This window comes from Canis aureus, chromosome 7, assembly GCF_053574225.1.
Source record: "Canis aureus isolate CA01 chromosome 7, VMU_Caureus_v.1.0, whole genome shotgun sequence".
Classification (NCBI taxonomy): Eukaryota; Metazoa; Chordata; class Mammalia; order Carnivora; family Canidae; genus Canis; species Canis aureus.
The window spans coordinates 24,493,272-24,511,799 of NC_135617.1; the positions used below are offsets into that span (position 1 = coordinate 24,493,272).

General features: G+C 33.6%; 1 protein-coding gene across 4 annotated transcripts in view; it reads left to right on the plus strand.

The window, feature by feature from the left end:
* The window catches only part of RNGTT (RNA guanylyltransferase and 5'-phosphatase), a 369,143-nt gene that overhangs the window by 195,478 nt on the left and 155,137 nt on the right, over positions 1–18,528 (plus strand). For all 4 annotated transcript variants that reach the window (XM_077903107.1, XM_077903108.1, XM_077903110.1 and 1 more), the window contains exon 12: positions 1,008–1,076. In XM_077903107.1, the coding sequence (XP_077759233.1) occupies positions 1,008–1,076 (69 nt within the window). The remainder of the gene's footprint in view (positions 1–1,007; positions 1,077–18,528) is intronic.

An 18,528-nucleotide genomic window follows, 5' to 3' on the forward strand; every position in this document is an offset into this window, starting at 1 on the left:
TTGTTGCATGTGAAATAAACTTGAAATTTTGGTTATTGCTTTTGGAGTACAAATCTCCCTATAGATGAAGTGGTTTTAAGAGGTTGTAACTGTGATAAAAGAGATGTCTCCTGGGGCATATCCAAAATTTTGGATATGGAATATTTGAATCCTGGACCTATCTGGACTGTGCTGTAAATTGGTCAGACTCTGGCTCTCTGAAATACGGAAATCAATGTTTAGGGCTTCTGTTAGTGATAACACATATTCAGTTCTTCAGAATAATAGAAATCTGTGAAAGAAACATTTAAAACTCTTTGCTCAGAACTAATGAGAGAGCTTTGGGACTATGTCTTCTACTCTTTAGTAGATAATGATATTGAAAAAACTCATTTGTATTTTATACTGTGTATCCCTTGTAATGCATTTCTCTGCTTGAAAAAATACAAAAAAGACAACAAAACAAAAAGTAGGACAGAATTTTTTAAAAAAATCTGGTGGGTTTGGGGAAGACACAGATGATATGTTTTTGGACTGTGATCCCATGTCTGAGCTTGCTTGTGGTTACAGATTCTCAGGGGATATCTCCTCTGCCCCCAGCCTCCATCTACCCCTTGCAGGTTCTCTGCTATTTCCTTTTTTTGTGCATGTTTTATGTTTTATTCCCTGTACTAATTACTTCTCAGAATTTCTATTTTCACTTTGATTTTGGCCTCTGTCTTCCTTCCTTTTGTGCTGCCTCAGCAATGCATTTAAAAATGTTTTTAATATTTTATCCATCATTTTGGTTGTTTTAGTTACGACTTTTTCAAGATATCTAGCCTGCCATGGAGTGACAGTCTTTATTCATTAAAAAAAAAAATCTTGCAATATGTTAATCTAGATCCCTCTGTGTCATCTGTCTCCCCCATTTTGTATTTCAGTTCTTAAAGCTTATGTATTAAGAAATTTTTGTAAAGCTTGCAAAAAATTAAAATACTCTTTAAGTGATTATTGTATTTCTGAAAATGTGTGTATTTATTTTATAGTTACTTGAAGGAAATTTTGCCAAAGAAGTCAGCCATGAAATGGATGGACTTATTTTTCAGCCTGTTGGAGTAAGTTCGTGTGTGTGTGTGTGTGTGCACACGGTGTGTGCATTTGTAGTATGTATATAAATATATGTCTACACATGCATGTATATGTATATATAAAGTACATTTTCTTGAGGTATATTTACTTAGGATTGATTACTGCTACAATCACTGCCTATCCTTAAATAATTTATTACAAGATACTTCACTTATATTCAATATATAATGATAAAATGAACAGTTATTTGCTTTTCACTAAGCTTATGAAATAAACATTGATCATTAATTTTCAAGGAAATTAGTCTTTTGATACAATTAGTTTTTTAAATAATTCTTGCAAAATGTTAATTTGTTTCCTTACTAGAAGTCTACTGATAACATTACTTAAATGCTTATTTCTTTCTGTACCCCAATTACCCTTAAATATTAATATTTCTAAAATTTGTTATGGATGAGTGAAATTCAAAGAATCTGTAATACTTGAAGAAAATATAATTCTTTGAATAATACATGTCAGATTTCTGAAACTCACTGAAGAACTTGCAGTAACTGAATGGTCATCATATATTGGGTGTAAGTTCCATTTTTGCTTGATAGTGTGGTTTCTTAGCTTTAGCACCAGTGACATTTTTTTGCCACATAATTCTTTGCTTTGGGGAGCTGTCCTGTGTATTTTAGGGGGTTTAGCAGTATCCTTAGTCTGTACTTACTAGGTGCCGGAGTTACTTCTTCCCTCAGTCCCATCTCTACAGGTATGACAACCAAAAATATATACGTTCACTGCCTGCTTTCCCGTGGAGAACAAAATTGCCCTCATTTAACACCTTGTGCTCCATAGGGCACTGTTTCTCAAAATGTGGCCTGTGGACAAGGAAATTAGCACCACCCAGAAAGTTGTTATAAAAGCAGCTCACCCTAGACACTACTGATTAGAAACTCTTGGAATGGAGTCCAGCAATTTGTGCTTTCACAAGCTCTCCACTGACTCTGATGCATGTTCAAGTATGAAAACCACTGCTCTGCAGGAAAGAGTTGTACTATACCTCATGCAGTTAATGTACTACACCTCAGCATGTGCTGCAGTATGCCTCATACACTGCATTTTTCCTTCAGTAACTCTAGCCTTAGAAATTAGGGTATGGGCTAACTAGGAAGTTGTATAGAGAGACATCAAACTGGGTACCTGGAGAAAGGGAAGGAAACTAATATTTTTGAAGAATGTGTATTAAATACTATATTATCTATATTTTACATATATAGTAGAACTTTAATATACAAGTTTAGATATAATGTGATATGTGATTGGCTTCTATCTTCCTTCCAGTCCCCTTTGCCAAACAGGTAGGGAAAGGCTATTCTGTGGTTGAGGGAAAGGTGATGGAGGAGAGTTAAAGGCTGGGGGAAAATTGTAGAAAATGCTATCTTAAGAAGATGGAAGCTAGATCTTTGAATTCCAGTATTTTCTAGGCCTTATCTCCCTAGATTGAAATGAAGTTTAAAGATAGAAGTAATTGCAGTAAATTTTACTGTGTTCAACTCATAATTCACATCCATGTGTATATGAGGTTTCAGTATATGTAAGAGAAATGACTTGACATGTGAGCCTGTGGCATGTCTAGAAAAGTCAGCTGATGTATTAGTCTGTTCTCACTCAAATAACCAGACTTGTTAGTACAGTGATTTTGTAATTGATAGCTAGTAAGGCAAGTCTTTGTTCTTTGTCAGGATTTTCTTAAATATGTGTGGACATTCGGTTTAATATATAAATTTCAGAAGTCGCTTGTCAGGTTACCGAAAAATTCTTGTTAGTAGCTCATTTAGAATTGCTTTGAATTTAATTTGGAAAAAGTTGATGTTTTTACATGTGAAATCTCAGTGAATAAGGTTTAGCTCTTTTCAGGTCTTTTTCTGTTCTCTAATTCAGTGTAAGTTTTTAATTGTTGTCGTTTAATTTCTAGATATTTATTATTTCCCATTTTTAGAGTAAATGGTGTCTTTATTTGGTACTTCTAACGTACTGCCACATTGTTGACTTATTTTGTTGATTCAAGAATCTTGTTGAGTGTTCTTAGTTCTAATTATTGTCTAATTTTACATATTGCCCAGAACCTCTAGTACTGGCTTAAACATTGACTTTATTGGGTGGAGGAGAGGGTTACATTCTTACCTTATTCTCAACTACAAAGGAAATGTGGCTAAATTTTCTCCATTAAGGATGTTTTTGGTATATTTCTCTTAGAGAATCTTTATCATGCTAAGAAATTTTTGTTTCTATTCAGATTTTTTTTTTCCAATCATAAATAGGTTTTGGGAGTTAACAAGTGTTTTCTTTGTATCTGTTGATTGAGATTGCCATGTCATTTTCCTTTTCATGACATGGTAAATTATAGTGATTTTCTCCTGTTGATCCATCCTTACATTCTGACATAAATGCTACCTAATTATGACATATATACTTTTTTTGACATAATTTTTAATATACCTTTGGATCTGAGTGTAATAGTTTTTTGAGGATTTATGCTATTGTATTTCTTATCGTTTTCTCCTTTTTTTTGTATATTCAAAATAAAGAAGGTAATATTATGGAAAAAATATTATAAGTTCCAAGTAACACATAATAACATATGCATATGTTTTTAAAAGTCAAAATATCCAATATCATGGCTTCTACTGAAAAATAGAACAATCTCTTCTCATACTTTTCCCTACATTCAACATGCCACTCCTAGGAGGTAATTATTTTCTGTTGTTTTTGCTGTGTGTTTTTTCTCTTTTTCCTCTATTTCTACAGAATCTGTTTATGCTGCTCTTCCTTGGTTTTCTGTTTTATACATGATCTGCCTACTCTCTGCTGTTGAAGAACAGGATTGAGTTCTTTCACTCCTCCAACATCACCCCTTCTCCTTCTGTCATCCCATTATAATTATATCACATTTTTGGTCAAATGAATATTCAGTATTTGTATTTCTGTGGTAACATAAATATTGTTCACATCTGAGTCAAGTTGTATAATATTATATTTTCATAGAAAACTTTTTTCCTCTAAAGTTAGGAAATGCCTTATATTTTCATTTGTTATGATTATCACTACTTCTTCCCTTAAACTCTTTAAAGGAACTATTTAATTTTTTTTCAATACAGTCAGATTTATCAGGTGATATATCCAGTTTGAGTTTTACTTGAAGGCATTCCTTTTGGAGCCTTTCTTTTTAAACATTTTATGTATGTATGTATGTATGAGAGACACAGGGAGAGGGAGAAGCAGGCTCCATGCAGGGAGCCCGACATGGGACTCGATCCCAGGTCTCCAGGATCATGCCCTGGGCCAAGGGTGGTGCTAAACCGCTGAGCCACCCGGGCTGCCCAGAGCCTTTCATTCCATAGTCCTGCTGCCTTGCTTTCTCTCCTTGAGACTTCTCTTCACTGTCTCCACCCATCCTGGGGATTCCCAGCTTGCAGAACAAAATTAAGTTTATATTTCCTTATTATTCAAATGGAATAGCTTGACCGCTTCTCTCCTGTGAAGAAATGAGTCACAGTGTAGTGTAGTACTGTAAGCATCCCTTTTTACTTCCTAGGGTTTTCCTCCTTACAGTTATGTCCTGAGATTTTTAAACTTATCCCATCTTAGCCACCTTGATTCTAGCTACCAGATTCTAGAAAGGGGGAATTCTGCTGAGTTCTTAGATTGACCCTATCCTTTTGTGCATTTGCTGCCATCATTTCTTTGTTGATATTGTTGAGGATGGGTATTTCTAAGTTACTCCTGTTAACACCTGATGGTAGTCTTTTAGAGTATAGAGAAGATGGAAAAGTAGTTTCTAGATTTCTTCTAGGTCACCTTAGGCATGAGTACTTAATCTCTTTTAATTCTTTGGGCAGCACACACATACACCTGCACATCACATACTGTTCCTCTGTCATTACTGTTACACTGCCTTGGTCAAAGTGATTTCTAGCCTCATATACACCTTTGTCTAGAAGTAAATCTTTCCTGTAACAGCTTAGGCCGTGGTCACAGATCTGTACCTTCCCGTTCCCTGACATGGAGATTCTCAGATTCTTTGACGCCAACTGATCTCATTTGAGGCTACCAGACGAAGAGAGATGTAATATTGTGACTGAAAAAGAAACAACAGTTGGAGGCTTGATGAGATTGGGTTCCTGTTCATATTCCATCTTGTCCCTGCTCTCCATTTCTTAAGACTTATGGGGAGAGGTTTGCTTTTATGAAACCAAGAAAAATTTTGTTTTCCTCTTTTCTTGAAGAGTTGTTATTACTTGCTAAGAATCTTTATAATTAAGATAGATGACTTAAATGATTATTCTCAAAGCAAGAAAGAGCTCCAAGATAACCTTGCTGTTTCTTATACTAGGTAAAGAAGTAGCTACCACCTCACAAGGTAAATATTGATTATGTTTTTGTTTCATAAATACTGTGGGTTTCTCTGAGGTTATTAGTACTTTCCTTTCTTATTTATCTTTACTTGTCCAATGTCTAGGATAGTGTTTGTCCCAATATGTCTTAGAAAATGTTCATCAAAGAAAAAATATATCATTAGATTTTCCTCTTGCCTTTCAGATTTGACTGGTTTTATATTTTATCAATATAGGAAAAAAACGTTTTCTTCAGGTTTTTATCTAAACTGTAGTTAGCTGATAAACAGTGTACAATTAGTTAGAGTTTAGTGATTCATCACTTACATACAACAGCCAGTGCTCATCACAAGTGCCCTCCATAATCCCTATTACCTATTCACCCCAACTCCAGCCCACCTCCCTTCCAGTAACCCTCAGTTTGTTCTTTATAATTAAGTCGATTTTCTGGTTCCCTCCTCCCGTTTCTCTCTCTCTCTCTTTTTTTTACCCCCTGTGTTCATCTGTTTTGTTTCTTAAATTCCACATGAGTGGGATCATATGGTATTTGTCTTACTCTGACTTATTTTGCCTAGCATAATACACTCTAGCTCCACCCAGGTCATTGCAAATGGCAAGATTTTTATTCCTTTTTATGGCTGAGCAATACACTATTATATATATATATATATATATACACACACACACACACATATATATGCGCGCACACACACATAGATAGATATACTATTATCCATTCATCAGTTGATGGACATTTGGCTGTTTCCGTAATTTGGCTATTGTTGATAATACTGCTATAAACTTTGGGCAGGGTGCATGCATCCCTTTGAATAAGTATTTTTGTATCCTTTGGGTAAACAACTAGTAGTGCAATTGCTGGGTTGTCGGGTGTCTCTATTTTTAACTTTTTGAGGAACCTCCATACTATTTTCCAGAGTGGCTGCACCAGTTTGCATTCCGACCAACAGTGTAAGAGATTTACCATTCGCTGCATACTTGCCAACACCTTTTGTTTCTTATGTTGTTAATTTTAGCTATTCTGACAGGTGTGAAGTGATAACTCATCGTAGTTTTGATTTGTATTTTCCTAGAAAGTAGTAACGTCGAGCAACATTTCATGTATCTGTTAGTCATCTGTATGTTTTTGGAAAAATGTCTAGTTATGTCTTCTGCCCATTTTTTAACTAGACTATTTTTTGAGTGTTAAGTTTGATAAATTCTTTTATTTAGTTTGATGAATTCTTTATAGATTTTGGATACTTGCTGTTTATCTGATAGGTCGTTTGCAAATATCTTCTTCCATTCCAAAGGTTGCCTTTTAGTTTTGTTGATTGTTTCCTTTGCTGTGCAGAAGCTTTTTATCTTGATGAAAACTCAGTAGTTTATTTTTGCTTTAGTTTCCCTTGCCTCAGGAGACATATCTAGTAAGAAGTTGCTATGGTCAATGTCAAGGAGTTTACTCTAGCATTTTGATAGTTTCTTCCTTAGCATTTTGTTAGTTTCCTGTCTCATATGTCTTTAATCTATTTTTTAAAAAATATTTTATTTATTTATTTGTTTATTTGAGAGAGAGAGAAAGAGAGAAGGCACGTAAGCAATGGGTGGGGGGGTTGGCATGGGGTCGTACAAAGCAGACTCTGCCCTGAGTGTGGAGCTAGACATGGCCTGATCTCACAACCCTAAGATCATGACCAGACCTGAAATCTGGAGTCGGATACCCGACCGACTAAGCCACCCAGGCACCCCTGTCTTTAATCTGTTTTGAATTTATTTTTGCATAAGGTGTAAGAAAGTGGTCCATTCCATTCTTTTGCATGTAGCTGTCCAGTTTTTCCAACACCATTTGTTGAAGTGACTGTCTTTTTTCTATTGGATATTCTTTTCCTGCTTTGTCAAAGATTAGTTGACCATGTAGTTATGGGTCCATTTCTGGGTTTTCTGTTCTGTTCCATTGATCTATGTGTCTGTTTTTTTGTGTGCCAGGGCTATATTGTCTTGATCCCTACAGCTTTGTAATATAACTTGAGTCTGGAATTGTGATGCCTCCAAGCTTTGCTTTTCTTTTTCAAGATTACTTTGGCTATTTGGAGTCTTTTTGGTTCCATACAAATTTTTGGATTGTTTGTTCTAATCTGTGAAAAATTCTGGTGGTATTTGGATGGACTTTGCATTAAATGTATAGATTGCTTTGGATAATATAGACATTTTAACAAAGTTCATTCTTCCAATCCATGTGCATGAAATGTTTTTCCATTTCTTTGTGTCATCTTAAGTTTCTTTCATAAGTATTTTATACTTTTCAAAGTACAGGTCTTCTACCTCTTTGGTTAAGTTTATTCCTAGATATCTTAAGGTTTTTGGTGCAGTTGTAAATCAATCACTGTGATATGTCAATATTAATAAAACAAAGAATAAGAACCATATGATCCTCTTGATAGATGCAGAAAAAGCATTTGACAAAATATAACATCTATGTATGATATAAACCTTAAAAAAAGTAGGGATAGAGAGAGCATACTTCAACGTAATAAAGGCCATATATGAAAAACCCACAGCTGTATCATCCTCATTGGGGAAGAACTGAGAGCTTTTCCTCTAAAGTCAGGAACAAGACAAGGATGTCCACTCTCATCACTGTTATTTAATATAGTACTAAAGTCCTAGCTTCAGCAATCAGACAAAAGAAAGAAATATAGGCAAACATTTTTAAAATTTATAGCTATTTTATTTTTCTTGTACATGCATATGTATAATTAATTTATGCTCTCTTTTTAAAGAAATTTTTCAGTGACCTTCTTTAAATTCTCACTTATTTCCTTGCAGAATCCCCAATGCAAACAACTATTCTTCATGAAACAATAATACAAGCTTTGCTACTTGCATATTCTTCTCAGAGACTTCCCAGTGGGTTAGAATTGGTCTCCGTTTAAGACAAGGCACTTTATATCTCTTTGGTTATCCAGTTCTTCATCTGTCAAATGTACAGGTTATAATAGTTTAAGCTCTGAAATTCTATAATGATCATATGATGATTAACATATGTGAGTATAAATTAACACTAAAGAATTTATTCTTCCTGCCAATATCAGGGAAAATATATTGGGTAAAGAATTCTTAATAAGAGAGAGAATAAATTCTAATATTACTCTCATAAAAACAATATATCTCTTAAAAGGAGATTTATATTATTGCAATAAATAAAATAGAGTTGTTATAAAGTTTATCACTATCACCATTATATGACTGTATTTCTGATAATTTTTTTCTCCTACCATCATTTCAATAGAATTTTCACTCTTTTTTTTTTTTTTAAAGAATTTTCACTTTTGCATTCTAAATTTATTAAGGTTACTATAGTATATGGAATGCCTTTGAAAGTCATATTTTGTTCATCAGTGGATGTTGTCAATTTCTTATTAATTTAGCCTTTCAGATCCTTAGGTTAGTGCATATCTACAAAGACTCATTTTGTTAGAAGAAGCATTTCACAGCCACTTATTTTGGCAAAAGTTTAATTGATGACAGCACTATACGGTACTAGTTATTAATCTTTGGCTAATTAATTCTTTTCATTTTCCATAACATTTTAATGATTTTTGATGTGTTTCATTTTTAATCGTAATTTCTCATGGAGGTTTTCTATCTAGTTTTTTATTTTTTTTTTAATTTTTTTTAATTTTTTATTTTTTTTTTATTTTTAATTTTTTTATTTATTTATGATAGTCACACACAGAGAGAGAGAGAGGCAGAGACACAGGCAGAGGGAGAAGCAGGCTCCATGCACCGGGAGCCCGACATGGGATCTGATCCCGGGTCTCCAGGATCACGCCCTGGGCCAAAGGCAGGCGCTAAACCGCTGCGCCACCCAGGGATCCCTCTATCTAGTTTTTTATTTCTTAAAAGTACACTTTGTCAGCTCTTTCTGTCTTAATTTTTACCACAGATGCATACTTTTAATGGTGTTTGTAGTGTGCCCTTTAGTGGCACTTCACTGTTAATTGATTAGATTGGCATCTGGCTGTAAGAAGGATGTGGTACTTAGTCACATGTCCTATTCTAATTCTACAGTGAGGTTTTTTGTTTGTTTGTTTTATTTCTATTGTGTTTGTGTTAAATATTCTAAAGAGTATTCTGAGTATAAAATATATTAACTCTGTCTTCCAGGATAGGTTCCAGTTTAGCATGAATCCATTCAGGAGAGCAATTTTCTCACTCATATGCAAAATTTCATTATATGCAACTTTGTAGTGTTTATTATTTTTTTATGATCTTACTTTTGTAATTTCAGTCTGATTTTTCTATTCTTATGTACTGTGTCCTTAGTTTGGGCCACTACCACAGGAAGGGCCCTCTGTGTTCCATTTTCACATTTTTGATTTACCAGAGCCACTAGTGAGACTATACTTGGTTTCTACACAGAGATTTGTGACTTTTCTACCTTTTTAAAAAATGAAAATCTAAGTTTCTATTAAGTAGATGAACTTGAATGACATTATCAAACATTGTATTCATGATATTCTCCTAAAGAGAGCAGAGTTTAAGATCTATTTTTCTAATAATTCATGACTTTTATGATTTCTTTTTATTGCTTTCAAAGAAGGAATGCTTAAGTTTTTTTCTTTCCCTTAATTCTTTGGGATTGAAACTATAGTGCTCATATACGGTGTCCAGTTCCTTTTCTTTACCAAGAAAAATAGCCTTTATCTGATTGCTGTTGCATAGTGAAAGGAAAGACATTAATTTTCCTTTTCAGCAGCTCTAAGTTTTCTGTCTAAAGAGGTAAGAACAGAGTTGATTACAGACAGGTGTAGCTTCCAATGATGGGAGATGTGATTTTAGATAGTCCTGAGACAGAGCATTAAATGACATTGCATCACACAATGAGAAATTTATTTCCACTCCAGTTTTTATTTATTCTCTCAGTTTATAAAGAGAAAGTTTATTTCTAGTTTTAATATCTAAGGCTTGCTAATCTTTCCCTTTTCAACCAACTAAGTGTGGGTCTGGTTTTACACTATTTAAAGGCAGTATATTTACTATAATTTAGTATCCATGATTCATTTTCATCATTTCATCAATTTTAGGACTACTTATTAGGGTAAGCAATAACATTTTTAATTTATGGCATAAATATTACACTGTTTGGATGAACTTTCCCAATTGTATTTGGGGGCCATTTTTCAACCTTTCATTGTTACCTAGCTTGATGTGGTATTTCTCACTAATAGTTGTAGAGCCCAATACCCAGTGTAATTTCTGATTCTGTACTTGTGTGATTTGTAAATTACCTTCCTTTGTTAGGCTTTCTATGGAAAGCAAATTCTGAATGAGAATTTAGGAACCTTAATCAGACCAAGAACTAATTTTTAATGTAAAATTTGCCAACATTTCTAAATTTTTCTTCTGGGGAAATCTAAAACTCAGCTTTAATAATTAAATGCAGGCAGGATAAATGATGGGCACTTAGGCAGATTAATGTGGTATATTGTAATAATATGCTATGCATTATGGTATTTTTTTATCATGTTAAAATGTGTAAATTTTTCACCTTCTCTTTTTAAATTGGGAGTTATCTGAATCTTAGGATCTGAGGTTCTTTTCTGTGGAGTTCTTTGACCTCTTCAGAGACCAAGCCTCCAGGCCCCTTCTTGGTTGCATTTGCCTGATTGTTGCACATTCTTGGACTAGAGAAGATAATGGGATGAGGGCCCACTGTTAAGTAGGGAAGCCTTACTGAACTCATCAGGTTTCAGTTTCCCTCTTCAGTTACACTTGAATCTTCTGGACTAGAGCTTTTGTGCTTCAGTTTTTTTTCACAGAGTAAGGGTATCTCCTGCATTTTGCCTAGGGTGGAGGAGGGAACATAGAGGTTTAAATATTCCTTTTAAAATTTTTCAACGTTTCTTGTTTTCAGTGCCATGCCTCAACTTTCTCCCCCTTGGCTATCTTCTGAGTTATTTTCCCCACATTATCTAACTGTTCTGAGGAGCTGTGACATGCAGCATGAATCGCTTTCATTGGTATCCTCTTCTGCAAGCACTTAGTATTCAGATTTCTGTGTTCTGTGCCCTACTAACTTCTCCATCTCTTTTTTTGCCTTTCAAAAATGTATTGACATGTTTTCTGCTGTTGTCTTCCCTCCTATGTTTCCTTTTCGGTTGATACTTCTTTTCTGTAACTCTTGCTTAAGTGAGGTTTCAAATCAAAGTGAATATCACTTATGCACCTGTTTAATTCACTATGTTTATCAGAAAATCTTCCAAACTTTTCACAATGTAGTATTGCATTGCTGGATTCCCTTGGCCAAAATTTAAAATAAATGAAGAAAGGAACTAACTGAGTGACCGTTCTAGCAGTCTGAGTGAATCTGCATAAAGTGGAGAGGAGTCTGGGTCAGAGTAGACAAAGTTTGATTTTTAACCTGTAATCCAGTCCCTGATACCAAAGAAATACTCCAAAGGCAATTGAATGGTGAAGGATGAAGAGGATTCCTCTGTATCTACTAGTGAAAAAACCCTTTGGTTTACATTTGTTTGGTGCTAATTACTTAAAACTTAGCAAGAAGTTAATTCTGCTCCATTACATTAATTATAGTGACTGAATTAGAGTTGGATAAGAGGTAGAACATATAACTTTTGCTAAAGAGTAAAAACGAAAATATTTGAATCTTGGCAAAAAACTGAAGAATAGTGATAAAGATACTATATAAAGGTGGTGATTCTATTGAGTGTAAACCAAACATTGGCTTAGAAGAAAGTTTGCTTACCTTTTCATTTATTGTCCTGTGTTTCACATAGCTCATTATTTTTATAGGAAAAAGGAAAACCAAAGTTAATTAATGATATGTTCAGGAGAATAAAACTTAGAGTATATTTTTTTGTGATTGTAAATAAATCCACCAGTATCTGATATTTACTAAAACACAGAGCAGTCATTAATTATCATGGAAGCCTCATTTTAAAAAAATAGATTAAATTGCATTTGCAGAATTATAGAAAAATCAGGGCTGAAAAGATACTTCCAAGATTAGACCAATGGCTTCAAAACATTAATTTCTGAAGTTAGAGATTTCTGTGAACTACCTCAGGACCATATGGAGGAATTGATTACTATGTAAGCATTGTGTTTACATCACAACAGCTCTGATTTATTTCTTTTAAGTATTGTAGTTTTAGATAGGTTGTATTTTTAAAAGGGCTTTGCCTAAGTAAATATTATGTGAATCAGGTTTTTTTTTTTTTTTTTTGAAAAGTCAACAATAATTTCTCTTCATTGCAAAATCAAGATTATTTTGCGGGCCTTTTAAATTTTTTAATTTTTTTTTACTTAATCATCTAGTGGTAGTCTACACTGCTGTCCACTATTTCTTGAAATATTCTCTTTCATGGCCTCTATGACACCACATGCTCCTAATTCCTTCTAGTGTTACACCATTTTCTCTCCCATCTCATTCAAGCTCTTCATCTTCTACTAACCATTCAAGTTTGGACTTTCTCAGTTAATGTCCTGGACATTCATTCTTTCTAATGGTCTACTCTCTCCCTAGAAATCTTATCCACACCCATGGCTTTAGTTACCCTCTTACAAGCCAGACTTTTGATTTAAGCTCCGTATTTGTTATCTAATTGCCTACCTTGACATTGCCTTTTGAAAATCTCAGAAACACCAAAGACTCAATACATTTTAAAGCCAAACTTCATTTCTACTCCCCATACAATGAAACAAGCAAACACACAAACTGTAAAAACCTTTCCTTTCCCAGCATTTCCTACTCCACTTAAATGAGAAATCTGCTAGATGCCATCTTTGACATTTTCCCTTCTTTCGTCCCTCTAATCCAGGTCCAGGTCTTACTCTGTCTTCCTGCTGTATCACCTAAGTATTTCATACATTATTCCCTTTTCTCTCTGTAACCTCTGTCACAGCTCTAATCTGATTTACCATTCATTGTCTCTTGCCTGGTCTGCTGCAGTGGCATCCTAACTGGTCCTGCAACATTCACTTTGTCTCCCTCTAGTCTTTTCTTCACACTGCATTCAGAGTGATCTTCTTCCTATATCTCTAGTGATTTCCCCTGGTTTTCAAGTTAAATACCAAAATTAGATTTAAAGGCAGTTTACTCTTTATCACATGCTGTCTTTTGGTTTCCCCAAGTACTTGGCTGTTGATGCAAAAATAGCTGATTTTTATTTAAAGGTGACTTATATTACTTTGTGCACACTGTTTTTAAAAATTTCAAATGTAAGCTGTATTTGACAAAATGTTTAAATGTTTTGAGAAAAATGGGTATTTTCTTCAAAGGAAAAATTAGCTGCTTATTTTTATGTAAACCTATGTAGTTTTAAGTTTTAAGGTTCAAACTTTGATCAGACTAAAGTGATCATTTGGTTATTAGTCTATACCATAAACCAGTTAGATTTTATTTTATTTTTATTTTATTTTCAGTATTATGATTTTCTTGACAGTTTGAATTGCTAACCTTTGTCATCTAAAAATGAATATTTAAAAATGACCCTTGGCATTTTAATATGCTATAGGTAGTAGATCTTTTACTTAACAGCTATTAGATCTTTTAATTTCATTTACAAAGTTGATAATACTTAATAGTATTTTATAAGAGGATTTTAGCGATTTATGTAGCATAGTAAAATTTTATATTTAGTAATAACTGATTAATTTCTAACCTTTTAAAAACCATATTTGATTTTACTTTTGTTATCTGAGACACATATTTCTTTTTTTTTTTTTTGGAGACACATATTTCTGAGTAAGAATTTTTGTTCTATTAGTAATCCGTCACTGAAATAAAAACAGAATTTTGTATGATGGATTACAAAGTAAAAGTAATAATAAAAATCTTGAAATTATATTCTTTGTTTTATTTTTTTAAAAAGGCTTTTCATGCTTTTATATATCAGCTATCCTGTAAATATTAACTGTATATTTTTTTTTTGTGTATATTTTTTTCTATATTGAGTCAAAAGTATTTTCTCTGAAGCAGTTGTGATGTCATTGTTTTTTTATGTCTTCATCACTATCTTGATTTTCTGTAAGGTGGGTCAGCTTGATTTTATATCCCTGGCATTAATCAGTTTGCATGTAAATGGAGTCAGCTTTGATTTTAATATTACTTTCTCGTGAAATATTAATGTTTTTATTAAATCTCTACTACTGCCAGGTATATTGAATGTTATGGATAGATTGTAAAATGAAAATTAGAATTAGTCTAATGCCTTGTCTTGAAGTACATGACGAATTAGAGTGGTTTTCCTCTGAAGCAGGGATGATGTTACCATGGTGAGAGCTTCTGTTGCCATGACATTTGCTTGCATATTTTGATAGGTCTTCATTTGAAGAAGGGCTCTGTTTCCTGGCAGACTGGAAAAGTGTCATTCTATCTTTTCCCAAAATTTTATTTTTTACTGAAAAATATAATAATTTCCAAAGAATTGTAATAGTGAAGTGCCAAGAAAGAAAATACACCTTAATTTTTAATTTTTTTCCTTGTTCAACTGTTAAAACACAGCAAAATATTCTTAGCTTGCTCTGTATAAGGAAGAAGGAGAACATCATTTTTCTAGTTTTCTTAAGAAATAAAGTATTGCATTTCCATTGAATTTTGTTGACAAAATAAACAGTCAAAGATGAATAATTTGTAATCAGTCTCAGTTGGATACAGATACATAATCTTATTGTACAACTAAAAGACACTGGTAATGATGATATATTGGTAGCAGAGCAAAGGGAAATAAATATAAATAAGGACTTTACAAAAATGAATGAATCAGTGAATTCCAATAGGGTGAATATATAAAGTATAAAATCAGTTTTATGTAAGTGATACATATTAAACACAATGAATTAAGGATAGTTCTTTTTTATTGATAACATGTTTAGTATTGAAACATTAATGATAGATTTTTAAAAAATTGTATTTGACAGTGGTATGTTTTTAATTTTTGACTAGATGATACAGAAATTTTAACATGTTGTAAAAACAAAAATACATAGAAGAAAGTCTTGCTTTCACATGGCATCCCTCCCTCAGTTATTGATTATTGTTAGTGTTTAACTTTTCACACTTTCTTTATCCACTTATAAGCAATTACAAATGTGTTAATACATTCTTATTCCAACCCTACTTTTCAAGAAAGATAGCATGTCATTTTGCAGTTTGCTTTTCAGAATTTGTCCAACCATATTTTGAATTGTGTATTTTGATAGTGCTCTAATTTTAGCATCTGGGCACATATTTGGATCAGCACAAAGATAGGGCTTATTTTTGACACCTCCCATCCCTTATGCTTGTGGCAATTCAGAATTTTATTTTATTTTATTTTATTTTATTTTATTTTATTTTATTTTATTTTATTTTATTTTATTTTATTTTATTTTATTTTATTTTATTTTTATTTTTTTAAAGATTTTATTTATTTATTCATGAGAGATAGAGAGACAGAGGCAGACACACAGGCAGAGGGAGAAGCAGGCTCCATGCAAGGAGCCCGATGTGGAACTCGATGCCGGGATTCCAGGATCACGCTCTGGGCTGAAGGCAAGCACTAAACCACTGAGCCACCCAGGGATCCCCAATTTAGAATTTTAGAAGGAAATATTTAAAAGTGCACATTCTGTCAATTTAGAATGAAAAAAATCGATTTTCTTTTTGTTGTTGAAGTTTAGTGATAACTTTAGCGGCTCTTTCTAATGGTAGACCGATTCATTTTGTAAAAGCTGCAAACTGAAATATTCTATAATGAGTACATGTTTATACAGCTATATTTCCTGCTTCAAATTGTTTTCTTCTTTCCTGTATTACTCCCATTCATCCTTTGAATGTCAAATTAGGTGTTGCTTGCTTGGGGAAGCCAGGTCCAACTAGGTGAATGTGACTCTGTCCTGCTATAATGGTGCTCTTGTTGGCTCCAAAGCATTTAATGCCATATTGTGATTTTTAGTTATTTTAAGATTTTGTATTTCTATAATTAGACTATAAATACCGTGAAAGCAGAGACCGTATTTGTCTCATTCGCAGTGATATTTTTAGTACCTATAACATAGGTTTTCAGAGATGAATATTAGGTGCTGTATTTTATATGTATGCATTCTGAATGTCTCATTTCCTGAGATTCACTACACTTGTTTCTGTTTATACTCATTCTTTTTCCCTATAACTCTCTGCTTAAATTTCACTTCCTGGAAGCTTCTCTTGATCTTTTTTTATTATATGTTATATTCTTTATTACATGCTGTCACAGTTCTGAAATGCACATTTCATAAAGCTCACAGTCTACTGTAATTGCTTATTTGCCTGAAATCCTCCCATTACCTTTGTCTCTCTGGCCTCTAGCACAGAGGTTGACACAGACCTACTAGTTGATCAATAGATATTTGTTTGAGATAAAAAGAGTGAGTGCATATTCTAGACCACTGGTTCTCAACTGAGGCCATTTTATTTGTCAGATGACATTCGACAATGTCTAGAGACATTTTTGGTTATCACAACTGAAAGGGGGTAGATGTTGGTGCTCGTATCAGTGAGTAGAGAGGCCAGGGATGCTGCTAAACCTTCTACAATGCATAGGACAGCCCCCTACCCCCATCCAAACAAACTCTTACCTGGACTACAGATGAAGATTTGGAAGTAATTGTTATTGTAGATGTATTTGGAGCTTTAGAGGAGTGGGTTATATGCAGTGAGTAACAGTAACAAGGAGGCAGGGAATAGATACTTGAAGAATGTATATTCAAAATTGATTCTGATCTTGAAATTTACCCCAGATGACTGTTTAATAGACACAGTTTTTTTGAAACCTCTGGTAGATATTTAATGTTAATGTTTCTCTGATGGTTTTTAATGAAGCAGAATAAGCCTATATAGTAGTATATATTCACTTTTTTTTTCCACTCCCTGTCTGCCATGCCATTGTGTGATACCTGTATCTGTGTGTTTTCTTTCTGTTCTTGTTTTCTGTCATTCAGCTTGTGTGTGTGTGTGTGTGTGTTTCTGTGTTGAGTGATGTAACATGAAATTATAAAATTATTTTTGTTACGATGTTTTTAAGAACTTCTTTGCTTTCTGAGGTAATTGAAACTCTTGGATTTGTTTTAAAGCTAGATTTATTAAATAAGTGATTTATAAAAAAATTGAGTTCTCTTAAACTGGAATTTTGACAGATGGGCAAGGTTGCTCTCACTGTCTTCTTTAACTAAATTATATGGCCTCCAACTGAGAGCACTATCTATCATATCAATGCTTCATACCAATGCTGGGAGCATAGAAAATTATTTTAGTAGTGCTATGTATAAATTAGTAAAAAGGAGGTTAAAGTAGTTGATGTATAAAGTAATTAGGCTGCAGGTGTTATGTGTATCTAGAGTGTGATCATCTATCAGTAGACTGATTTAGACTTGTGTCTTTTAGAAGAGGAACTATGAGGGTCTGCTAGCTCTAAAAGTTAATTTTTAAAGATCATATGACTGTAATCATAGATATTAAGTGGGAATTACTCCGGAATTGTGGAATGTATTAGCTCATTCCTTCATCTAATAAATTGGGTGCTTACTATATATGTCGTATATATATATTGCTGAGTTTTGAAAATAATAAAAATGGATAAAGGCAGGGTTTCTGCCCTCAAAGCACTTGTATACTATGGAGAAACTTGACATAGCACATTATAGTGTATAAGGTGAAAGAGTGCAGACTGATGGAGGGGAGATACTTTGGTGGGCCCAGAGAAAGGTTCAGGGTACACTGGGAGATTAGGCCTTTGTTAAAGATAGGTCTAGATACTTGGCCTAGTAGGCTTTCCACTGGTGGTAGAGATAAGCTAAGTGGTTTAGGTGCTGAAGAAGTTTTTTTAGGTTTGTTGAGCTTTCTTTTCCTGCTCTCCAGGCTACTTGCCAGTTGCTTTCTCCTCCCACTTACTCCTCCCCACAAAAGAGTAACTAGAAAACCACTGACTTAAAATTGGCTTCCTTTGGAACAGTTTTGTAATCTCACCTCATGACATCATATAATCCAACTTTTTCAACCTTTCATCATTTGCTTTTGGGCAAATGATACATTTAATTTAGTTAATGGTATGAAGATTTT